Below are 27,043 nucleotides of genomic sequence, written 5' to 3'. Positions count from 1 at the left end.
TTATGAACATAGATGCAAAAATCCTCAACAAAATACTAGCAAAGAAAATACAACCACATCTTAAAAGTATTATATACTATAACCAAGTGGGATTTATTCCTGGAATGTAAGGATGGTTCAAAATATGAAAATCAATCAATGTGATATACCATATTAACAGATGGGGGAAAAATCATCTCTCAATTGATGTGGAAAAAGCATTTGACAAAATTCAACATATTGCCAGTATAGAAACACTCAACACACTATGAGTAGAAGGAAAATATATCAACATAATACAGGTTATATATGAAAAACCCACAGCTAACCTTATCCTCAATGATGAAAGAAGAGCAGAAACATGACAAGGATGTCTGCTTTTACCACTTCTATTCAACAAAGTACTAGAAGTCCTAGCCAGAGCAATCAGGCAAGAAAAAGAAATAAAAGCATCCAAATTGAAAAATAAGTAAAATTATCTCTATTTAAAGATGACATGATACTGTATATAGAAAACACTAAAAATTGTATACATACACACACTCAAAAAAAAAAAACTGATAGAACTAGTAAACAAATTTGTTGAAGTTTTAGGACACAAAATCTACACACAAAAACCAGTTGCATTTCTATATACTAGCAATGAACAGTCCAAAAAGATAATTGAGAAAAACCATTCCATTTATAACAACATCAAAAATAATAAAATACTTAGGAATAAATTTAACCAAGGAGGAAAAGCACTTGTACAATGCAAACTATAAAATATCAGGGAAAGAAATGACAGAAGACATAAATAAATGGGAAGACATTGTGTGTTCATGGATTAAAAGACTTAACATTATTGAGATACTAATACTACCCAAGGTGATCTGCAGATATAATATAATTCCTATCAAGCTCCCAACAGTGTGTTTTGTAGAAATATAAAATATATCCTAAAATGCATATAGAATCCTAAGGGGCCCCAAGTAGCCAGAAAAATCTTTTTTAAAAAAGTTTGTAGACCCACTTCCTGATTTCAAAACTTACTACAAAGCTACAATAATCAAAACAGTGTAGTACTGGAATAAAGACATAGATACCAATTAAATTGAACAAAGAATTCAGAAATAAATCCTTGCATGTATGTTCAAATAAATTTTGATAAAGACACCAAGACCGCCCAGGCACGGTGGCTCACGCCTGTAATCCTAGCACTCTGGGAGGCCGAGGCAGTAGGATCGCTCAAGGTCAGGAGTTTGAGACCAGCCTGAGCAAGAGCGAGACCCCATCTCTACTAAAAATAGAAAGAAATGATCTGGACAGCTAAAAATATATAGAAAAAAATTAGCCGAGCATGGTGGCAAATGTCTGTAGTCCCAACTACTCAGGAGGCTGAGGCAGGAGGATCACTTGAACCCAGGAGTTTGAGGTTGCTGTGAGTTAGGCTGACGCCATGGCACTCTAGCCCGGGCAACAGAGTGAGACTCTGTCTCAAAAAAAAAAAAAAAAAAAAGAAAAAAAAAAGACACCAAGACCACTCAATAGGGAAAAGATAGTATTTCAAGAAATAGTACTGGGAAAACTGAATATCCACATATGAAGGAATGAAGTTGGACTCCTACCTTATACCATACACACTAATTAATTCAAAATGGATCAGAGATAGGCACACTTATACACTGCTGGTGGGACTGAAAACTAGTACAACCTCTGTGGAAAGTAATATGGGGATACATCAAAGAGCTACAAGTAGAACTACCATTTGATTCAGCAATCCCATTACTGGGCATCGATCCAAAGGAAATAAAGACATTCTATAAAAAAGACATCTGCACTAGAATGTTTATAGTAGAACAATTCATAATTGCAAAGTTGTGGAAACAACACAAGTGCCCATTAATACATGACTGAATTAATAAAATGTGGTATATGTATACCATGGAATTCTACTCAGTCACGAAAAACCAATGGTGATCTAGCACCTCTTGTATTATCCTGGATAGAGCTGGAGCCCATTCTACTAAATGAAGCATCCCAGGAATGGAAAAACAAGCACCACATGTACTCACCATCAAATTTGTATGAACTGATCAGCATTTATGTGCACATACAGTAGTAACATCAGGTGTCAGGCAGGTGGGAGAGGGGAGGAGGGGATGGGTACATTCACAGCTAATGGGTGTGGTGCACACCGTCTAGGGGATGGACACACTTGTAGCTCTGACTCAGCTGGGGCAAAGGTAATACAAGTAAACTAAACATTTGTACCCCCATAATATGCTGAAATTAAAAACAACATAGTTAAAATATAAAATTCTTAGAGGAAAACATGAGGGGGAAATACATGACAATGAATTTGACAATGATTTCTTGGCTATGACACCAATACCACAAGCAGACAAAAAAAAACAGATACAATTGGACTTCATCAAATCTTAAAAATTTTGTGCATCAAAAGACACTATCAACAAAGTGAAATGGCAACCATCAGAATGGGAGAAAATATTTGCAAATTATATATCTGATAACGAATTAATACCAAGAATATATAAAGAACTCCTATAGCTCAATAACAAAACCAAAAAACCAACTCAATTTAAAAAATGGGCAAAGGATTTGAAGACATTTCTCCAAAGAAGATACACAAACAGCCAATAAACATGTGAAAAGATAATAAACATCACTAATCAATAGGGAAACACAAATAAAAACCACAAAACCACAATAAGATACTATTTCACAGCCATTAGGATAGTATTATATTAAAAAATAAACCATTTCCCCCCCAAGAAAAATGCCAGAAAATAAGTATTGGCAAAGATGTGTAAAAACTGGAATCCCGATAGGGCATGGTTGATTTTTTTTTTTTTGATGTGCTGTTGAATTCAGTTCGGTAGTATTTTGTTGAGGATTTTTATATCTATATTCATAAGGGATATTGGTCTATAGTTTTCTTTTTTGTTGTGTCCTTTCCTGGCTTTGGGATCAAGGTGATACAGGTTTGGTAGAATGAGTTGGGGAGGATTCCCTCCTTCTCGATGTTATGAAATAATTTCTGTAATATGGGTACCAGGTCCTCTTGGCAGGTCTTGTAGAATTCTGCTATGAATCCATATGTCTGGAGCTTTTTTATGTTGGGCTATTCTTTTTCTTTTTTCTTTTTTCCTTTTTTTTACTGCTTCGATCTTGCTGCTCATTATTGGTCTGTTCAGGAGATCTATTTCTTCCTGATTGAGTCTTGGGAGGTTGTGTGTTTCCAGGAATGTATCCATTTCCTCTATATTTTCTAGTTTATGTGTGTAGAGATTTTCATAGTATCCATGAATGATATTTTGTATTTCTGTGGCATCAGTTGTAATATTTCCTTTTTCATTTCTGATTGAGCTTATTTGGGTCTTTTCTATTCTACTCCTAGTTAATCTGGCTATGTTACTGAAAACTTGGCACTTGTCCTTGAGGCCACATCAGAAGAATGTGAACAAGTGGTTTGAAGAGAAGGAAAAAGAAGTTTATTACTTGCTGACAAAGGAGGTAAAATGGTAGACCGTCTCATCTCAAAATCTAAATTTCCTGAACATAAGCAGAAATACACAGCTTTTAAAGGGAGAGCCCCTCAGTTCTAGGCTATTGTGGTTAACTATTCTAATCATCCCATCTCTGCCAAAGACAAAGCCTGTGACCTCTGCCAGCCACCCACCTGGAGGGCTGGCACCATCTGGGATGACTGAGTTATCTCTTTTAATAAAGGACTTAATCTGCTTCAGGTATGCAGGCCAGGCTGCAGTTCCCAAAAAGAGTGGGGGAAGTTTTAAAGAGACGGAAAATATATTTTTTTTCTTCAGTCCCTTCCCTCTGTTACATATCCCCCAACTTTCTGTTTCTTTGATCCTTTGTATTTTTCTTTTGTTTTGTATTCCATTTCACTTAGTTCTGCTCTGAGCTTTCTTATTTCTGTTTTTCTGCTGGCTTTGGGTTTTGTTTGCTCTTCCTTTTCTAGTTCCTTGAGATGTGACATTAGGTTGTTAATTTTTTTTTTTTTTTTTTTTTTTTGAGACAGAGTGTCAGTCTGTTGCCCGGGCTAGAGTGAGTGCCATGGCGTCAGCCTAGCTCACAGCAACCTCAAACTCCTGGGCTTAAGCGATCCTACTGCCTCAGCCTCCTGAGTTGCTGGGACTACAGGCATGTGCCACCATGCCCGGCTAATTTTTTTCTATATATATATTTTTAGCTGTCCATATAGTTTCTTTCTATTTTTTAGTAGAGACGGGGTCTCGCTCTTGCTCAGGCTGGTCTCGAACTCCTGAGCTCACACAATCCGCCCGCCTCGGCCTCCCAAGTGCTAGGATTACAGGCTTGAGCCACCGCGCCCGGCCAGGTTGTTAATTTTTGAACTTTTTGTCTTTTTGATGCTTTTTGATGTGGACATTTAAGGCTATGAATTTTCCCCTTAGGACTGCATTTGCTGAATGCTATAAATTTTGATAGCTTGCATCCCATTTCTCATTCAGTTTGAGGAATCTTTTGATTTCTATCTTACTTTCATTCTTGACCCAATAATCATTCTGCAGCAAGTTGTTTAATTCCCATGACTTTGTGTAGTTTTGAGTGTTTCTCTTGGTATTGCTTTTATCCCAGGGATGTAAGGATGGTTGAACATATGTAAATCAATAAATGTGATTCACCACATAAACAGAAGCAAAAATGAAGATTACATGATCATCTCAATAGATGCAGAAAAGGCATTTGACAAAATCCAGCACCCTTTCATGATAAAAAGCTTCAACAAACTAGGCATAGAAGGAATATATCTCAAAATTTAAAAAGGTATATATGGCCAGGTGTGGTGGCTCACACCTGTAATCCTAGCACTCTGGGAGGCCGAGGCGGGTGGATCATTTCAGCTCAGGAGTTTGAGACCAACCTGAGCAAGAGCGAGACCCCGTCTCTACTAAAAAAAAAATAGAAAGAAATTATATGGACAACTAAAAATGTATATATATAAATAATTAGCCAGGCATGGTGGCACATGCCTGTAGTCCCAGCTACTTGGGAGGCTGAGGCAGGAGGATTGCTTGAGCCCAGGAGTTTCAGGTTGCTATGAGCTAGGCTGGCGCCATGGCACTCTAGCCCAGGCAACAGAGTGAGATTCTGTCTCAAAAAAAAAAAAAAAAAAAGCTATATATGACAAACCCACAGCCAACAACATACTGAAGGTAGAACAGTTGAAAACATTCTCCCTAAGAACTAGAACAAAACAAGGATTCTGGCTGGCACAGTGGCTCACGTCTGTAATCCTAGCACTCTGGGAGGCTGAGGTGGGAGGATCACTTGAGTTCAGGCATTCAAGAACAGGCTGAGCAAGAGTAAGACCCCGTCTCTACAAAAAATAGAAAAATTAGCTGGGTGTAATGGCATGAGTCTGTAGTCCCTGCTACTTGGGAGACTAAAGCAGGAGGATTGCTTGAGCCCAGGAGTTTGAGGTTGCTGTGAGCTATGATGGTGCCACTTCACTCTAGCCAGGGTGACAGAGCAAGACTCTCTCTCTCAAAAAAAAAAAAAGACAAGGATGCCCACTGTTACCACTTCTATTCAACATACTACTAGAAGTCCTAGCCAGAGCAATCAGGCACGAGAAAGAAATAAACAGAATCCAAATTGGGAAAGAAGAGGTCTGACTATATGATCTTGTATCTAGAAAATCCCAAAGACTCTACCAAAAGACTCCCGGAATTGATAGATAAATTCAGCAAAGTCTCAGGTTACGAAATCAATGTACACAAATCAGTAGCATTTCTGTATATCAATAACAGTCAAGCTGAGAGTCAAATCAAAGACTCAATACCATTCACAATTGCTACAAAGAAAATAAAATACACTTAACCAAGGAGGTGAAAGACCTGCATAAGGAGAACTATGAAACACTGAGAAAGAAATTTCAGAGGACACAAACAAATGGAAAAACATCTCATGCTCATGGATTAGTAGAATCAACACTGTTAAAATGTCCATACTACCCAAAGTGATTTACAGATTCAATGCAATCCCCATCAAAATACCAACAGCGTATTTCACAGATCTAGAAAAAATAATTCTACACTTTGCTTAGAACCAGAAAAGAGCCTGAATAAAAATTTTAGTTAAAACAAAGTGTTCTTGAGATACTAATTTGCTCTTAATGAAATTACATAATGTTCTCATTTGCATCCTATAAACTGTTTCCTTTTTAAATTAAAAAGAAAAACACACTACAGAAAGTTCTTCTTTATGTTTTCAGTAACTGGCCTAAAAGCAGCAAAGATTTTATATTCTTTCAAGATAATCCCTGTGTTATCCTTATCAGGTTTTGACTAACTAAAAACTAAACTTTAAAAGGGTTAAGCTTTACACTCATATAATTTCCTGTATCGCCTTTAGAATCTTTTGATAACTATCACTCTTGGTTAAATAAATGATCCTTATTTTGTAACAGCTTGTGATTCTATCCGAACAAATGTTTCAAGCCTTTGATATTTGACAAACTTTACAAAACCCAAATTTTAAATCCAGCCTTTTGACCTCAAACTAGCTTTTAATATATTAAGGCCACTGAAAGTCTAAGGGAGACATTTTAATTAGGCTTATCTGGCATGATAAAACCATATAGGAAACATTGTCAAACATGAAATGGTATTTAACTTTCTTTGGATTATATTTGTATAAACATGTTATTAATGTATGTTCCACTGTTGTAAAATATAGATATGTCTTGGAGTATATTAGCAGTAATAATTATGGTTACCATGTTAAATTGCTATATGCCACAAAAATAACCAACTTTATCTGTCAATTGTTTCTTTAACTATGACTAGTCTAAGACTTCTGTCATCCATAGTCAATTATTATTTTACTTTGATTCATCTCAGAAAGTGGTTCTTTGAACTGGCTAAGTCCAAAGTTTGCTTCTTCAAGGAAAGTCATGGAAAAGACTGATAAGTTCTCTTCAATACAGGTTTCTGGTAACTTTGGAGATTATATACCATCAAACTAAAATAAAACAAACTTCCAGGACTTTAATTAGAAAGCCAGTATGTCCATCACTTACTCAACCTCAAACAGAACAGGAATTAATTACATGAGGCTGAACTAAATATTTTTATGAATTTTAATTTGAAACATTGCTGATTCTTTTTGTATTTTGTTTTCCAGAAGTCAAGAAAACATTTTTCCTTCTTTTGAGCTATTTAGAGCTTACAAAAAAGTTATCTATTTGTAAGCAAAATTTGAAGCATTTATTTTTCTCTCTATTTGATTTCTCCAGAATTCGAAAACTATTTATAAGTATTCTTAATTTATGGCAATATTGTTATTTGCATAAGTTCAATACGAATCTGTTTTCTTCTGTAACAGAAAGATGCTGGTTATTTCACCACAGCTCCTACTGGAACGGCACATCCTCAGAAGTGCTCAGACTGTGTTAAGGAATTAAGGCTGGCTTTGCAAGGCTGATAAAAAGTCCTTTGGAAAAACTTGCCAGGTACCTCATCAATAACATTTCCTGACCTGTGGTGAATAAAGAATGTCACTTTCTGACAGGTCTACGAACCCCAGGTTACTTTGGGACCTCAGGAAAAGAGGAATCTACCCAATTCATACAGTTACCTAATGGCTCGGATAAATCCTTCGCTTGGCTGGAGAGGCTTTCAAGTCCAACCTGGGATTCCTTATGAAAAAGTTCCAGCAAAGCCAATTTTAAAAGAAAAAAAAAGCCTATATGGCTAATAATTATTCTTGCTGCACTTTATGCAAATAATCAGGCCAAGTATACTGAGAGTAAAGTTTATCCTGGCAAGTAAATGGATCCTACTATAATTCACTTTTACTGAAAAATGGGAAACTGGAGAGAGAAAAATATGGTTCAGGAAAAAAAACAAAACCAAAAAACTATAGTCCACCTGTTATTAGATTCTAGTCTTTAGTCTTGTCCACTGTTTTTGAGTTTTTAATATTTGCCTACAATTTGGATTAAATGCCGAGTTCTCTCCTGTCTACAAGTCTCCAGATAAAGTTCCTCATGGGCCTCTTAAGAGAGAGTTGCCAGGAAGATACCAAGATACCTGGGAGCAAAATTTGCTAGAAATACCGGTTCCTATTTACAGGGTATCTGCAAACAGAGACAAGATTAGAAATCTGTCTATGACTGTAGTACTGGTCACAGAAGAAACCACAAAAAGCCTTAGGGCTCAGGAAAGTTCCCTCGACTGGCAACCCAGGTAGTCTTACATCATTAGGCAGTACTAGATTTCCTGTTGGCTAAACAAGGAGGAGTCTGTGTAGTGTCAAACACTATCTGCTGTACCGCAGGAAAAGTTGAAACCTGGATAGAAAAAGAATTCCCAACAAGCTGTGTGGCTACAAAGCGGCTCTACTAGTGACTGATTGGTTTTGGGGATTATTCACTCGGATTCCTCAGAACTTTGGATCAGCTCTACAGGGGCTCATGAAGCTAGGTATTATCTATCTTATAGTCCACTGTTCACTTACGTGCTGTGCTAAGGCTGTAAACGAGGCTCCTAATGTTCTTGCCTTGCAAAGCTTAGGGCTGAAGCCCAGCACCCATAGATATTTTTAAATGACTGCAAAAGCGTTTCTCCTTATCCTGGGCTGAACCCCAAACTGCATCACTTCTCAGTTGGAATAAGCCAGAAGGTCATCGGCCCTTTCCTTTTTCATTCGTCCACACCTCACACATGAGGTTGGGTAAAAGCCCAGGGGGAAACTGAAACCGTCCTTCAATAACAGGGTTCAAGGTGAGAGCTAACAATAATGATAACAATTAGTTGCAGTCCCCCATTTGCTTCTCTATAATTGCCACCCCGGAGCTACGCAGATGGTGGTCATAAAGATTCTTAACTTCTCCCCATAGCTGGTGCATTTTCTCTTTGGGACACAGAGCCTTCTCCAGGACAGGGTGGTCTTTATGTCTTCCTAAGGGAAGAGTACTGTTTCTACACCAATAAATCAGGATTAGTTAAAGAAACATCTACCAAATTATGAGAACAAACTCAAAATCTTTGGACCCAAACAAATACCCCTGGACTAATTCTCTTTTGATGGGGAGGGTGCCCTGGCTCTTACCCATATTAGGACCATTAATCATCATAACCCTTATACTAATCTTTAGTCCCTGTATCCTCCAGTGTTTCTCTAGATTCCTTCAAAATCAAATTCAGACCTTCACTAATCAATGTGTGGGAGAAATGATGTTACAGGCCTCAGCACCATACCAGATGCTAATCCAGTCCTCAGAAGATCTGTGGCACCAGCACACGGGTGGCTACCTGCCCCCTCCTGTCAATGCTCCCTGTCCAACAGGAAGCAATCACAGAGGAAGAGACCTTGGGCACTACTCCATAAAAACAAAAGACTGGAATGTTAGGGTGAAGTCAGAGGCCAGTAGAAGATTCAACTGGGGCTTTACCTTGGGACCCTCAATCCTCCCCCTCCCTGCAGGGCCTTTGCTTGTAAATAGCCAAAACTAGGTATCCTGCTCTTGCAAGGTATTTCCTGCTTATGCAAGATAGTCCCACACTCCCTTTGAGGCGGAGGGGAGGCTGCCCAAATCTGCCCATAAAACCCCTGAACACTCACCATTTTGGGGCTGACGCTGTCTTGGGCTCAGCCCATCTGTATGCAGATGTTAAAATAAACTTCCTTTCACCTATCCCAGCCTCATACATTCCTCCCTCTGCATTTCAAACACTAATCATCTCTCAAAGTTTCCGCCTCTTAATACTGTCACACTGGCAATTCAATTTCAACATGAGTTTTGAAGGGGACATTCAAATCATAGCCGGGTATATACCCAAAAGAATTGACTAGAAGGGCTTGAACAGACACTTGATACCCTTGTGTAAGGTCCAAGACTACAGTCCACGGGAGGGGCGGCACAGCCGAAAGTCCAGGCCTGGCCGGCGCGACCAAAGCACTCTCCCAGGTTTCCGCACCAAATGTAAGGATTTTTGGATTTGTCAGTGCCAGAGAAAGAAAGATGAGCAGAGTCGAAAGGGGTAAGTAAAGAGGCTTTATTGGAGTGTTTCCGAGTGAGGATAACGGGTCCTGAGAGTGGGGCCCAGGCGAGATTTTCGGGTCCCAGGAGAGGGAGAGAGAGACCCGAAAAGTCGCCCCGCCCAGAAGTCTGAGTGGGTTTATATGTGTTTTGGGGGCTGGGGGATGGGGGTTTCTTTGGCCGAAGAGTGAGGAATTTCTTTGTTGCAGTTTTAGGGCGGGTATTGAGGAATAGGAGGGGCTTCTTCTTTTTTTCCTTAAGGAAGGGAAGGGTGCCTGCCGCCAGCCTTACACCATGATCATAGCAGCATTATTCACAGGAGCAAAAAGTAGAAAGAACTCAAATGTCTATTGACAGGTGAATGGAGAGACAAAATGTGGTCTGCCACAGAGTGGAATATTATCAGCCTTAAAAAGGAGTGAAATGCTGATACTTCCTACAACTTGGATGAAACCTGATGACATTATGCTAAGTGAAATGAGCCAGACACAAAAGGACAAATATTGTATGATTCTGTTCAGTTGAAGTACCTAAAATAGGCAAATTCATAGAGTCAGAAAGCAGAACAGTGGTTGCCAGGTGCTGGGGGCAGAGGAGAATAGGGAATTATTGCTAAAAGGAGAAAGTTTCATTATGAGATGATGAAAAAGTTCTGGCGATGGAACGTTGGTTGCATAACAACGTGAATATATTTAATGCCACTGACTTAATTCCACTTGAATGCTTAAAATGGCAAATTTTATGCATGCATATTTTACCATAATAAATATTTTTTTAAAACAATGCAATTTACCATATTAACAGAATAAAAGATAAATATGATTAATTCAATAGATACACAGAAAACATTTGACAAATTTCAACAACCACTTGTGATAAAAGCAAACCCGCAACAGTAGGGACCCTTCTCAAACTTATAAAGGGAATCTACGAAAACCTAGAATAAACAGAATAGTGAAGTGCTTTTTTCTCTGAGATTGAGAGCAAATCCAGGATGCCTGCTTTTAGCACTTCCGTTCAACATTGTCCTGGAAATCTTAGTCACTGTAATGAGACAAGGAGAGAAAATAAAGGAATGAAGATTGGAAAGGAAGATGTAAAAATGTTCCTATTTGCAGACAATCTGACTAAGTACATAGAAAAATCCCCAGGGAATTATATGTTCCAGCAATCTCACTTCTGAGTATTTACCCAAAAGGATTAAAATCAGGATCCTGAAGAGATACTAACACTCCTATGTTTACTGCAGCGCTATTCACAATAGCCAAGATGTGGAAAAAATGTGAATGCCTACTGAGACATGAGTGGCTAAAGAAAATATGATATATACATACAATGGAATAGTATTCAGCATTTAAAGACAGAAACTCTGCAGTATGTGACAATGTAGATGAACCTTGAGAATATCATGCCAGGTGAAATAATCCAGTCACAGAGAGACTGTGCGATTCACTTGCATGGGGCATCTAAAATAGTCAGATTCATAGAATCAGTGAGTAGAATGGTGGTTACAGGAGCTTGCGGGAGGGGAAATGGGAGTTACTAATCAACTGGCGTAAAGTTTTAGTAAACATAAAGATAAATAAGCTCTAGAGATCCGCTTACAACATTGTCAACAATAATGTATTGTACACTTAAAACTTGTTAAGAGGTTTGTTAAGATCTCCTGTAAAGTGTTACTACAATAAAAGAAAAATCCTGGATTATTTGAGCTCAGGAGTTTGAGACCAGCCTGACCAAGAACGAGACCCTGTCTCTATGAAAAATAGAAAGAAATTATATGGAAAGCTAAAAATATATATAGAAAAATTAGCTGGGCATGGTGGCACATGCCTGTAGTCCCAGCTACTCAGGAGGCTGAGGCAGGAGGATCGCTTGAGCCCAGGAGTTTGAGGTTGCTGTGAGCTATGCTGATGCCATGGCACTGTAGCCCGGGCAACAGAGTGAGACTCTGTCTCAAAAAAGAAAAATCCCAGGTAATCTAAAAAATAGCTACTAGAACTAATAAATTAATTACAAATTTGCAGTATACCACATTAATAAAAAATAAATTGTATCCTTATGTTTTCAAAAAATTTTCCATTTATTGTATTTTAAAATAAATTTTAAAATGTTTTACAGCATTTATAATAGTGCTATAAAACATAAAATACCTAGTGTTGGGGCTCAGAAAATGATACCCTAGAATACGGCACTTTGGAACCCTGAACACTTTGAATCACAGGAAAGTGGAGGCCTTAGAAGCTGCCCAGAATCAACATCTCTCTGACCTTCCCTTTCTCCCCACAAAGCACAGGGAGGGGCTCTCTCTGAAGTTCCCTTATGTGACTTAGGGAAGTTCTTCCAAAAGAAATACAATTGCCTTTAACCCCATCTGCAATCTCATTAACCAGGAAAGGTTAATCACTGAAGAAGAAACTAAAGGTTCTTACCGTGCCTGCCTGGACAGGCTTTTCATCTGTTCTCTGAGGGATGTGCTTGAGAGACTCCATCTACGTAAGCAGACAACCTTTGTGTACAGTGCAGTTCTGCCACTCACCTGCTCCTAAATTGTTGGCACCTCTCCCAAAGCTCAGATGAACTTTTTCCCAGGCTATAGTCTGTTTTGGAGGGCCCAGTGATCTCCCCCAAAATCAGTTACTCTCCCCCTAAAATTCCTTACATCTTCCACTTTCCTCTCCCCTATGAAGAGGGTATAAGCTTCAACCAGTGGGCCTTTCTTTGAATTTTCATACCATGCATGGCACCCATGCACTTGCTCATTAATAGATTTGTATGCCTTTTCTCCTGGTAATCTACTGTCAAATTTAGCAGACTCCTTTCATAGGGACTTCAGAGGGCAAAAGGGAAGCTCCTTTCACCCCCTACACTGGTAATAAATATAACAAAAGATGACCAACACTTCTTTACTAAAAACTGCAACACATTGCTAAGAGAAATTAAAGAAGACCTAAACAAATGGACATATATACCCTGTCCACGAATTGGAAGATTTGGTATTATTAATACTCCCTTACTGATCTATAGATTTAACTCAATCTCAACCAAATTCTAGGAGACCCATAGAAATTGACAAACTGATTCTAAATATTTATGGAAATTCAAAGAACTTGGAATAATCAAAGAAATTTTTTAAGCAGAAGATCAAAATTAGATGAATTACCCCGCCTTATTTCAGGACTTACTACAAAATATAAAGCTACAATAAGACAGTTTTCTTTTGGCAAAGACACATAGATAAATGGAGCAAAATAGGGTCCAGAAATACACCTACACTACATATGTGTGGTCAATTCATTTTTTTCTTGAGACAAGGTCTCACTTGTCTTAAGGAATATAGTGGTGTCATCATAGCTCCCTGTAACTTCAAACTCCTGGGCTCAAGCAATGCTCCTGCCTCAGCCTCCCAAGTAGCTGGGACTATAGGTATGTGCCACCACTCATGGCTCATTTTTTAATTTTTTGTAGAGACAGTGGTCTCACTATGTTGCCCAGGCTGGTCTCAAACTCCTGGCCTCAAGCTATCCTCCTGCCCTAGCCTCCCAAAATGCTAGGATGACAAGTGTGAGCCACTGTGCACAGCCTGGTCAACTCATTTTTTATTAAGGTGCCAAAGTAATTTAGTAGGGAAAGAAAAACCTTTTCAACAAATGGTGGTGGATCAAGTGGATAGCAAAACAGAAAAAAAAAAATGAACATCAAACTAATGAACAAATGAACATTAAACCATATATAAAAATAAATTCAAAATGGTCTAGCAACCTAAATCTAAAACTTAAAACTATAAAACTTCTATAAGGAAATATAAAAGGAAAATCTTTGCAACTTTGGGCTGGACAAAAAATTCTTAGACCATAAAATGCACAAACTGTAAAAGAAAAAAAATTGGTGAATTGGACTTGATCAAAATTTAAAACTTTTGTTCTTCAGGGTACAATGAAATAACAAAAGGCAAGCAGTCTGGGAGAAAATATTTGCAATGCTTATATCAAAGAATTTGTATTGGAATATATAAAGAACTCTTACAAGACAAGGAAAAGTTAAAATACGCAGAAGATTTGACTCAGTTGTTTCACAGGAAAAGGTATTTCAGCATCTAGTAGGGACACAAGTGACGCTTGACAACATCAGGAGATACAGGTGTCCCTTCCATTTGAATCAGCCAGGATTTGTGAAAGTCAGTGAGTGTGGGGATTGTCGGCGGCATCACCCGAGACCTGCCTCTGAGTTCCCAGGGATGCCCCCCCTGACTAGGGCGCACGTCCCTAGAAGGGGCGGTGAGCCTTCCTACCCAAACCTGCCTTGGTTGCCTCGCACCTGGGCACACAGGGCCGTGTTCCCGTCTTTCCACGTGGATTGGCTTCCGGATTTCTGGCCCCACTTCTGGGGGAGAGCATTCTTTTTATCAGGATCTAGTCTTTCAGAGACTCCTTTTTTCCTCTTGTATATTTTCTTTTCTCAAAAACTTCTGATGCTAAGTTTGATTTCCCAGTACCTCCAGACTGTGTTTCCAGGTTTCTTTCCTGGATTATTTCCCTAGTTTGTGGGACCCTTTTATTCACGTTCATGGCTTCAAGAGCAGAAAGTATTTTTCAAGGCTTACTTTCCCTGCGAGCAGTCAGGCCAGCTGTGAGTGTCCCTGGAATGCTGAAAAGGGTCATCTCTACACATCACAGGGGAATTATTTCCGTTTCTATAGCTCCTACTTGGAAGGTTTCAGTGGTTGTCGCCCTTGGCTGTGCATTGTCATCCCCTGTGGGCCTGGCCCTGCCCCTGGGAGGACGACTCAGTTGGTCTGGGTGGGCGCGGCAGGCGTGGGGCAACTGCATGGGCAGGCGGGGCTCAGAGCCCCTGGAAGGTCAGCAATGAGTGACTTCCCTGCTTGGCCACCCTTCAGTCAGGCCTCTGAAGCTTCTCCTAGGCGCCTAGGCTTCCGTGTAAAATCTAGCTTTAGCAAGTAACACTGCTAAGGGAGTTTAGCAAGAACCTCCCAAACTCAATACCTGATCACCCTCAGTATCTGATCAAAATTCTTCACTCCCCACCCTTTGACTCTGATCATCCCTGCGTTCCTATTAGGCTGGTTCCGCTAGAATTCCCCCCAGTCTTGTGTCTCCTCTTAGCAATTTTCCATCCACAGACCCCCTGCTCCGTGGCCATAAATCCCCACTTGTCCCCCGTGTATTTGGACTGGAGTGCCATTCTACACTGGAGTCTCTCTTCCCCTGTGGCAATTGTCCTGAACAAAATTCATCTTCACAACTTGAACTTCTGTCCAGCTCTGGTTTTCTCTGACACCTCCTAGATCTTTCTGCATGTTTCCCAAGTCGAGTCAGTCATATCTCTTCACAAAGTATCTACCCTGAGGCTTCCAGTTACTCTTCCTTTCAGCCCCGTGCCCAGCAGACGGTTGCTGCTTCCAGGTAGACGACACTGGTGGTGCAAGGGAGAGGTGTGATAACACAGTCCCTCCTTTCTGCCTTCAGAAATGTGCAGTCCTCAATCACCAGCCTTCCCCAGACTAGTATTCCCCTATGAGCCTATTTTTCTTAGACTGCGCAAAAAAAAACCAAAAAACAAAATAAAAACTTTACTTAAGCCCCTTTGGAACCACACAAATGCCAAATTCATGGACTGTGTTAGAGTTCTCCAGAGAAACAGAGCCAGTAGAATATAGAAAACAAGGGCATGAGTCAGCAGTGTTAGCAGTGGATCCATACCTATCCCTATATCTATATCTATATCTATATCTATATCTATATCTATATCTATATTTCTATATCTAATCTATATGGAGAGAGAGCAATTTTAAGGAATTGGCTCGTGCAATTGTTGATGCTGATGGGTCTTGATGCGTCCAGGGCTGGCTGAGGGGCTGGAAATTCCAGCAGGAGTCGATGCTGCAGTCTTGAGTCCAAAGGCCAAATGGAGGCAGAATTCCTTCCCCTGCGGGGACCCCAGGCTTCAGCTGATTGGATGAGGCCTATGCATGTTACGGAGGGTCGTCTGCTTTATTCAAAGTCTGCTGATGTAAATGTTAATCTCATCTGAAAAACACCATAGTAACATCTTTACTGGTGTTTGACCAAACAACAGCATACTGGGGCCTACCCAAGATGACACACAAAATCAATGGTCATGTGGAATGTCCATCAGTGAGGGTCACTCTAGCCTGCAGACACACCAGGGACCTTGATGAATATATCAGTGTTGATAAGTCAGAGTAGACAAGAAACTTAACATGTTCTAAGGTGGCTCTGGTCCTTGCTCCGCCACTGTTAGCTGTATGCCCTTGGGGACACGTCTGCCTCTCCTAGTCTCAGTTTCCTATCATCTCACAAGCACCAGAGGGCTGTGCCCAGAGCTGTTCCAGCTCTCAGGCCGATGAGTCCTGGGTAAGTTGGAGGAACAAGTAACAAAAGGGAGGAGAAAAGAGACATAGGAGCCTTTCATTTGGCTACATTTAATCAACTGTGTTTTTCATTTATCTTGTGGTATTAGTTTGCAGTAGAAAATACTAAATGTTTTTCATGAAACCTACCCGATGTCTCTGTGGAGATCTTGGACTGGGTAGCAAACCAACACGCACATACACTACAGCAGGGTAGGTACAGTAACAGAAGAATGGTAGCATAGAGAAGGGGTGGCTGTCTCTTGGGGGTTGGCCCCAAGTCAGGCTTAATTGCAAATGTCTACGGCACAAAAGAGGGCAGAATAAAACCTATTGACCACTAGATCCTGTCTTCAGTTGCTACCATGTTGGTGCGATAAAAGCATTTTGGAATCTGAACCAAAGTTCTTGTCTGGCATAGACAGCCCTCTCCTGTGAAGTCCTGCTCTTGTCACAGTTTTCCCAGGGAAAAAAAAAGTTAAGCCCTAGAGCCCATATGAATATGACATATTGAGCCAGTAAGTACAGTTTACAAGTAATTATAATTTACATGCAGTATCCAGCAGGGATTTCCAGTATTATAAAACTGAGGGTTGGAATCCTGCCAAGTTCTCCAACAGGGATAAGACACCACCATCTGCAGCTCTAGACTCAGAAAATCTGTTCACCAGTGTGGGCCCAGGACTCCTGGGTTTTATGCCTGATGATTTATTTACATAGCACAGCATCGAAGGAACTTTTCAAAGCCAGCAGGCATCAGGTATGAGCTGCCTGTTTTGTGGACCTAAAACGGTGATCGCCATGCGTGAGAGAGGCCTCCCCCTTTCTGTGCTAGTGGGGACACACAGCATAAGCTGGGCAGATGTTTGCCAGTGCAAGTCCAAGGTCAGTACCTATAGTTGGCTCAATCCCATATGTGAAAATACTGTACGACGCATTTGAATACACTTTATACTTGTCAAAACTCAATGCCACAGTCATCTTTTCATCAGTGTCATGAGTCTGCCTGACACAACATGAGGTATTAGCAGTACCGTTTGACAGGTGCCCAAGGCACTACTCGGCAGTGTTGTCAGTACATCTTAGAGACAAAGACAACGCTATTCTTCTTAAAAATTGACACATAATTAGTGTACGTATTTATGGGGTACAGTGTGCTTTTTCTATATGTGTATACAATGCAATGATCAAAACAAGGTAATTAGCATATCCATTGCCTCAAACACTTGTCATTCCTTTGTGTTGGGAACATTCAAAACTCATAGTTGTTTGAAAATATGCAACAAATTATTGTTGACTGTAGTCACCCTCCAGTGCTGTTGAACACTGGAACTTATTCCTCCTGTCTAGCTGTACTTTTGTACCTGTTAAGTTAACCAACCTCTGGCTATCCATCCCTACCCCCTGCCCTTCCCAGCCCACAGTAACCACTAGTCTACTCTCTAGTTCCATGAGATCAACTTTTTAAACATCCACAAAAGAGTATCTTTTCGTGTGTGGCTTATTTCACTGAACATAATTCCTCCAGGCTGATCCATGTTGCCTCAAATGACAGGATTTCATTCTTTTTTATGGCTGAAAAGCATTCCATTGTGTCTGTATACCACATTTGCTTTATTCAGTCATCTGTTGATGGACACTAGGTTGATTTCATATTTTGGCTATTGTGAATAGTGCTGCCACGAACATGGGGGTGCATGTTCGACATGCTGAATTCCTTTGGATACATACCCAGTAGTGACATTGTTGGGTCATATGGTAATCCTAATTTTAAGGACAAAGCTATTATTGATAATATTCCTCTATAATAACCAGGCTTGCCTTGGCTAAAGAATGGATTCTTTCAAGGGTGCCAGTAAAGTCGCAAAGGATGAAGAATGACACAGTTATCAAGTGACTATATTCACCATGTTACCAAGTGATAGGACAAGAATCATTGATGCCAGGAGGCATCATCAGGACTAGACCAGTTAATTCAGCAGCTCCTTCTGGAATCTGGAATCACAGTAACCAAGAAAGGTTCGTGATTGATTGAAAAATGGCCCCAATCCTCCAACCTTTTATATCCACGCCCTCTTCAATGTGACTTTGCTGCTCCACCCACTGAGGTGGAGCCTGCTTTCCCAACTCTTGAATTCTTGCCCAGCAGGGCTTCCTCTGTGCCCCCTGCATGCTACAGCACCCCCAGGGAACCTTTTACACTTTTATCTCTGTCTCAGCACTTGCTTCCCAAGACCCCAACCCACAACACTTGGAATACAAAAATAAATAAGACAGTCCCTGCTTTTAAGGAAAGCAAATGAATGCTCATAGAAAGAAATGTTTAAAGAACAGTGTAATTTCTTATGTTCTGATGCTCTAATTATATATTTTCAAAAACCAAACTGGGATGTAAAGACATGTGAAGACATCATGACCTGAAATTGAGGTATATAAACCTATGGTTGTGAAACCTGAATTTCTTTTAATAGGCTTGCTTTAAAGCATGGTCAAATAGGAATCATCACTTAATATAACTTTTATCCTTCTCTGGACAAAAATTTAGTGCCTTTGTATTGTCTAGAAAACATCATGGTTCTAGTGACCACCTTGTTTTATAACATATCTTTACCTTCTTGGGCTACGGATTTTTAAATCAAATTGACCAATTATGCCACTGAGGACACTGAAAAGCAAAAGTAGACAAAAGTAGACACTGCCCGGGGCAATGATCTCAGTGGAAGCTTCCGGGACAGGCAAATTCATGAGCTGGAGCTCTCTCCCTGTATCTGTTAACCTTCAAATCAGAAAGATCTTTGTCTTTATAGTAAGGTATACTTTTCTCCTGCCTGCCTGGCAATGACAGCTTTTGAATACCTACTGAAAGGGACGGCCTTGCAAAAATAACAGGAAAATACCTAATCCTACAATTTCCTAGTAGCAGTTAGAGATCAATCCTATGAGTTCTCCTGCTAACAGGTACCCCGTAGGAGTTCTGTTTTGTACAAGTTCTGAAAAGAGCTGAACAGATGGAAAAGAGATGTAAATATTTCTCTTTAATATTGGTTTTTTTTTTTTTTGAGACTCTGCTTTTACAGAGTTCCTGAGTAAACAGCAGGAGAAGGAGCTACAGCCTCAACCACACATACCTGGAGGGCAGAGTCACATCTGTGATAGTCCCTTCTCCAGGGAAATTCGGGGAAAGCAACTCTTGGACTTTGACATCCTGCAGCCGCTTTTGTTATCAACTGACACCGTCACTAGTTTTTTCTCTTTGTCCCCCTTAAAATCAGCCATCCACTTGACCTCAGGGGTGGCACCCTTTCTCTTTCTTTGGGATGCCATGGGATGCCACCGGATGCCACACTGTCTCCCTGCTCTCCCTCTCTTTCCTCTCTCACTCTCTCTCTCCTTCTAAAAGGATAAACTTTTTTACATTTATACATCCTAATCTCTTCATGAGAAATCTTTCTCCACCAGCGATGTGAGCACCTCCTAAGTTTTCCATCCTAACACCTACTATGTGCAAAGTGTAGGCATCGTTGCATTGTACAGCAATACGTGCAGCAATACTAAAGAAACAAATATAGACCTATCTGGCATAAGCAGGGAAGGAAGTGCACCAAAAAAAGGTAACATGCCAAGTAAGCAGAGCTTAGACTTTGAGCACCAGAATCCAACCAATTCCACATCCCCACTGTTACCAGCTGGTCTGAGGCCGCCACCCCTCTCCTGCATAACTGTAAAAGCTCCCGGCAGGTCTGCTTCCACCCAGCTCGGGTCGCCCTCTTGTTAAAAGCCTGCAATGGCTTCCCATATCGCTCAGTGTACAATCTGGCAGACTTGGGACAAAGCCAAGGTTCTACCATGCCATTTTATTGTACCTTAGCCCCTGGTCATGCTAATGCTGGCGCTGGGCTTCCCAACTCATGCAACCAAAAAGTCCCACAGCTCAGTGGTTGGGTTTCTCTCAAAGAATCGTACTCCAGCCCTGCTAGATTTCTGCTCGCCAGTCTATACTGCAATGGACCACGGGGGCCTCACACGCCTGCTCCCATCTTGGTGAGCTTATTCTCATGAGGCTCCTCCAGCAGCTCTGGGATGTGTGAAAATGGGACCCCTGTGCTTTTACACAGTGTTTGTTTCCATGCTTACTGTGTATCTTAAAGATCACATTAAATTATTTTTTAGCTAAGTCATAAAGAGATTTTATGATCACCCTGTGTATCTCTAAATGTGTCCGGCTAGGGCAGAAATTAGAGAAAGCCTACCTGACAACTATGGTGGACATTGGAGGGTCTTTTGTGTTTCTCTTCCACAAGTGGCATTTCTTCCATCCGTCACTTACATTGTTGACGGCTTTTCTTCTCCATGAGGGCACTCTGCTTGGCTTTGGAGTCAGGCTAATCTCTTTTGGAAACTGATGTCTTGCTAAAATCCTTTCTAAGCCGGAGAGCTCGGGATTCTCACCTGATAATAGGATAAGCATGAATACAATTCAATGTTCCTTTCCATTTTTGTATAGCAAGAGTAACATGGCATTGATCTGATAAGGAATATGCATGCTACTTACTGATACCTACTTAGTTTTGTCATTCTTTCATGCCAGCAATGTTACTGAGCAACATTTAGATCTTAGCCTGACCCTAGGCATCTAACAGATGTCCTGTAAATAAATCAATCAATGAACAAACAAACAAGGCATGCTGGTACTACGCAAACACTGCTAGTTATTTGTGCATGATTCTCAAACTAATGGCAAGTTACTGTGCAATTATTCTTATGGTTATTCTCATTTTCACTTTCATTACATACTTAATCAGAGTTGTGCATTTGAAGCTTCCCAGAATAAATGGGGTGAATGTTGGCATTACTGTCAGGCCCCATAACTTGGGGCTGCAACATTCCACTTAAAATAGCAGCATGCTTTATCAGTAATCATCTGGGAGTATAACTTACTGATCCTTTCTGATTCCACAAAATGTTTTTCCAGCCAAAAATGCAGTGCTTTTTCTTATTCTGTTATAAACATATCTATCTTTCACCTACACTAGTGGGTAATGTCTTCCTGCTTTGGGGGGCTACAATAATTAAGACTTTGGGTTTGCACCTTTGCAGCCTACTGCTGGCACCCTCTGGATGGCCAGTGGCACACCTACAGCAACAGCATGGCAGAACTACTTTGAGAAGTTGAGGTCAACACTAAGGGGCTTACGTTCTCATCAGAAAGGCAACAGCATCCCTCCCTGGTCAGCCAGTAGCTCCCTGACAGGTCGGTGCTGCAGGACGTTTCTCCAGGTGGTCTTGGACTGACCCCGCTTCCCCTTTGTTCTCCCTTTCAGTTCTCAAGAATAACTGCAGAGTATGCTGGGGATGCAAAATCTTGAGACAAGAGGGAGCTGCCTGGCCCAGCCTGGCTCTGTGACGTGCCCTGTCTAGACACAGGATGTTTCTTCAGTGCTTAGCCCAGTGAGTCACATCATCCGTGAGCGTTAAACACAGGGCAGGCTGCTTTCTGGGGTCCCTCAGCTGTGGCACAAGTGGGTCACATGCAGACAAGACTCCAGCCACCTCAGGCAGAGCTTCTGAGGCTTGCAGGACTGGCTCAGAATGGAGCCTAAGCTTCTGTTGTCTCTTGCTGCCTGTCTGTAAATAATGAACTTACTTCGTGTAACTTGTGTGTAGGAGTGTCCGTCTCACCGACTCAGCACATTTGTGACCGCTGCACAGTGAGCATGCTCCACAGGTGCTGCTGCTCACTGGGCGGGGAGGCGGGGGGGAATGTGGGAAGTCAGGTTAGCACAGACCCCGGCTGCGGCTGGAGGACTCTGAGCAGCATAGGCTAGCATCCCATCTCTACGGATGTGGGAGGGACATACTAAAATCCAAGAAAGGGGAAAAGAGTAATATTTTGTGTCTGGGGCAGGGGACACTGGGTGGTGTGGGATTCCATATTCCCAGTCTCACTCATATCAAGCCAGATATAATTAAGTTTTGTACAATTATTTTTATCTGCAGACAGATTAACCACACATCACATTTATACCACAGTCATTGGTTCACATTGACCTCGACTGGCCCTTAGCCAAATTGCCCATCTGCAATGAGACAAGATGCTCACACCAGAGTGTAATTCAACATACTGCAGTCTTGCAGTAAGGGAAAAAGAGAAATGAAAAGAAAAGAGTCAGCTAAACTACATTGTGTTTTTAGTCACACAGTTGACTTGTAAACTTATCTCTTCTCCAATCGGTAACAATTAGAGAACCAATAGCAGTTTGCAGATCACGCCTTGAGTAGCTCTGCAGTCCATGTGAGTGCACTAGGAAATTAGACAGCGGTCATAGCCCTCATGACAGGATGAGAAGCTGAACCTCAGAGAGACCTGGACTGATCCCGTACAGGAAGGAGACTGAACTCCTTTTATCTCAGGCTGAATCATCGATAGACCCTTCTAGAGCACAGTAGTAGACAGAGACCACAAAGGACTGAGATTTGGCTCAAGGGACCATAGCTTGGCAATCTGACTGGTGTGACGACTTGCTGGACAGAGTGCTCCTGAGAGGCCTCAAAACCACTCCGAGTGATTCAAGAATAGGACTGCAACTGCCTTTAGCAGAACTTCAGTTAGCTCAGTGCCCACACGGCTGGGCTACAGAGGAAGTTCTCACAAGCACACTCTATCAATAGGAATGGCATGCATGCTGCTTGTGCCCATTGTCAGAATGTCAAAGCTGAATTTGATATTCAACTGAATTAGTTATTCGATTCCGGTTATTTGGTAACATCCAGTAAAAAAAACTTTTTTTTTGCTTCAGCTGAATTGTTTTTGATAGTTTTGGTACATATACATATTTTAATATTGTAAATTGTCTCAAATCCTTTGTAAGCAGCTAGGGATAAATTAGAAAGAGAGACTGAAAAACCAATATTTAACAAAAATTACAAATTTGCATATTCTCCAGTATGATTAATTATATTTTGATGCTACACACCAAAATGAGATAAAAACTCAGAACTCACTTTGAATATTTAATTGTGCCTCAGTGCCAACCTTATTTGATATTATAAGCAAGTGCTCTGGTTTTTGAAAGAAAACAGAATAAGCAAGGGACACCTCAACAAATTATTTGAAGTAAAATAATATTGATTATAAATTTATAGATGAAATTTTGGTGATACTGGACTTATTTTACTTTGTTTTCCTTTTTCCTTTTTTTTAAGGGGTGGGGGAGTGTTCAGGAGGGGCGTTCAGTTGCCTTGTTTGTTTTTTTGTTGAGACAGTCTCACTCTGTTGCTCTGGGTAGAGTGCAGTGGCATCATTGTAGCTCACTGCAACCTCCAACTCCTGGGCTCTAAGTGATCCTGCTGCCTCAGCCTCCCCAGTAGCTGGGACTGCAGGCGTGTGCAGCAACATCCAGCTGGGTTTTTTTTTTTTCCTTTCATTTTGGTAGAGATGGGGTTCTCGCTCAGGCTGGCCTTGAACTCCTGAGCTCAAGCGATCCTCCCACCTCCACCTCCTAGAGTGCTGGGATTACAGGCGTGAGCCACTGCATCCAGCCAATTTCTTATTTTAATGTGTGGAATGAAATGCATGTTGGATGGATGAATGAATGGGAGTAATCACATTTAATACAAACCAACACAGACAATATACATAAACAGATACACCAAGCAACAGGACAAGTGTGTGTACATGTGTGTTACCAGAGACAGTAAAAATAGGTAACTTAACACTTTAGGCTCTAAGACGATGTGCTACTTGTGCACCCCATAATTGCATTCTCCCATGTTCCTGCTGAAGTCACGGGTTTGCAGCCCATCAGTGAGACTGCAGCGCATGAATGGCTCACGCTGCTCCTGGCAGTTGCCCTCGGGGTCTCCTCCCCAAGCCCACCTATTCTGAGGAAACCGTGCTGCCTACTGGCCACGCTTCTCCTTGCATGCCCCACCATCTAGTTAGGCAGCCTCCCAAAATATTCTGGGGGAAAAAAGCATTGGATTAACTAAGAGAGGTATCTTCTTCAGCATTAAAAACAATAAACAAAAGCTTTAACCTTCCTCCCACTTCCTACTTTTTGTTTGGTGCAAGTAAGTAATTTAGGGAATTGGTAAGTGGAATGCGTTAAACATCATAAAACGGTAACAAGATCTCAGAGCATCCCTTACACTGCACTGTGGCATGGGTGGGCAAGAAAGAACACCTCTGCTAGGGGTTTTTGATGTACACAGAGGCTTTTCATGTTTTCGAGACAATTATCTGAACATCAGTACACCTAAATCTATATAGTATAACGGATCTTCATTTTTTATTTCTTGATTTTTACATTATGATTTAACTTCATATTTAAAATATAGAAGAAAAACCTAGGGTTTTAGTTATAGATGTTCTTTTTCTTTCTTTGTGTGATAATTCCTGGGGAACCAATATAGTCTAATACAGGCGAAGCATCTCTGCAGATGAAGAGGTGGTTGGCAGGGAAAGGGACAAAACCTATTTTTAAGGTCAAAAGAAATTTCTTCTATTAATAGAAGGAGGGCTTTAGACACAGTAGTAGCAAGATCAAATTCATGATCTGATGGGTGAGAGTCAGAGAAATAGGGTCATCTCTTCTGGATGCACTTGCAAGGCAATCACTGAAAATGATTTGAAAATGGCATTTTAGAAATGAAGCAGTCTTTCAGTGAAGAGTTCAGGGCCTCAAAGGCCAATGTGCCCCCAGTGACCCGACTCAGCCTCAGGCCAGGTCGCTGAAGGCACAGACTTGGGACTCAGAGGAGACATTTCTTCCCCCTTAATGCCATTCACCTCAGCTGCGTCATGCACCTCTTTAAATTGGCTTCCAGTAATAGCGAAGAATCACTGCACCCAAACACCTCTGGGACAAAGGCACCTAACTGCTGTGTAGCAGTGTAACATGGCAGGAACTACAATCTCCCGAAGGTGTATCAGCATCTATCAGTGTCTACATCGGGAGGCTAAGGGAACAAAATCCAAATCAACATAAAATGGGAAAGTCACTAGAAAATCAAAACCCATTTCTCCAACTTCACTTACTCATTGCATTTTCAATCTTAAAATTACATTTTAATTACAAAAATAATATATGTAAAGATTTCTGTTGGAATACATAAAATTAAACAACTCAGAAGAACATTTTCCGTTATCTTCCTTCTCCAAGAGGTAGCTACTATCTTGAATTTGCTGAGTCTCCTTCCAGAACTCTTTTCTATGCATTTACATAATATTTGTATGAACAAATAAAACATATAATTTTCTCTTGGTATAAATGGATTCATACTGTGTTTTTTCTTTTGCAACTTATTAAAACTCTAAGTATGTATTGTGAGCATTTTAATGTCAACCTTCTTTTTAACAGCATTCCACAGTGTGGATATGCTCATGCATTTAATCATTCTGCTGCTGAATGACATTAGGCTGTTTAAAATTTTTTCACCATTATAAACAAGGCTTCAATGCACATCTACGTTAATGCATCTATGTACATAGGTATGAGTATTTCTGTAGGATAATAATTAGAAGCGGAATTGCTGAGTTGAAGGACGTGCATATGTGACAGGATGTGAAACTGTCAATTTTTCTGTTGTCTCAGTTTTGTCCAAGGCCATAAAGTCTGAGAAAAATTCAGTAGGTGCCAGATACTCATTTCTGCACAACATACTTATCTATCTAATGTTAGGTCTATCTCAATGTTCCCTGGTCTGCGGTTCCCAGGGTCAAGAGTGAGTTCTGGTACCGCGTTGAGCCAATGACAGAGTGATCACAAACACAAAGCCATCCCACACAGTGTATTACAGAAAAGGAAGAAACTATACAAAGTGAAAGTAAAGAAGGAAGCTACCCAAAGTGAAAATACATTCCAGAGAGAGGAACAGGTCAGTCTCATGAGTGGAGAAAGACGTTGAGGACTCCCAGGCGGTTTCCTTATATTGGGCTGGTCTCAGGGTGGGCTCACGGGAGGTGTGGGATTGTACCGAATGATTGACAGGTGTTCTTATCCACTTATGCTCCACAGATATGTAAACCTCAAAACCTCTGATTCCTGGGTTTGCGTTAACTATGTTTTTTACTGCAGTCCCTTCTCCTGATTGGTCCCAGCTTCTCCACCCCTAGGAACCACCCTCCTGGCCTACACCCACCACCTGCAGATTTGAAACCTACCTGACACTAAGAAAAAGCTAAGCATTGTTTAAGGCACTTGAGGATTTCTCTAGGCACAGAGTTGTGGTAGTGCCAAGTACCATAGCAACAGTCCCCAACCTTTTTGGCACCAGGGACCAATTTCATGGAAGACAATTTTTCCACAGACTGAGGTAGGGTGGATGGTTTTGGACAAATTCTCATAAGGAGTGTGCAACCTAGATCTCTCGCATGTGCAGTTTATAGTAGGGTTCGCACTCCTGTGAGAATACAATGCCACTGCTGATCTGCCAGGAGGCGGAGCTTGGGAGGTGATGCGAGCGATGGGGAGCGCCTGTAAACACCGTCACACACCTCTTGCTGTGCGGCCGGGTTCCTAACAGGCCATGGACCAGTACCAGTCTGCGGCCTGGGGGTTGGGGACCATAGTACTATAGCATTCCCCCCCACCCCCCGCCTCCCCACCTGCTAGCTTTAAGAGGTATTTTAAGAGAACTACCTG

General features: G+C 41.0%; 1 protein-coding gene across 1 annotated transcript in view; it reads right to left on the bottom strand.

Moving 5' to 3' along the window:
* The window catches only part of LOC123638191 (uncharacterized protein C6orf201-like), a 40,931-nt gene that overhangs the window by 10,939 nt on the left and 2,949 nt on the right, over window positions 1–27,043 (bottom strand). The window contains exon 2 of the mRNA XM_045551618.1: window positions 20,651–20,849. Coding sequence (XP_045407574.1) covers window positions 20,651–20,849 — 199 coding nt within the window. The remainder of the gene's footprint in view (window positions 1–20,650; window positions 20,850–27,043) is intronic.

This window comes from Lemur catta, chromosome 5 (genome assembly GCF_020740605.2).
Source record: "Lemur catta isolate mLemCat1 chromosome 5, mLemCat1.pri, whole genome shotgun sequence".
NCBI lineage: Eukaryota > Metazoa > Chordata > Mammalia > Primates > Lemuridae > Lemur > Lemur catta.
The sequence above is the reverse complement of the archived record's forward strand: the minus strand, read 5'-3'. Positions and strand labels throughout refer to the sequence as shown.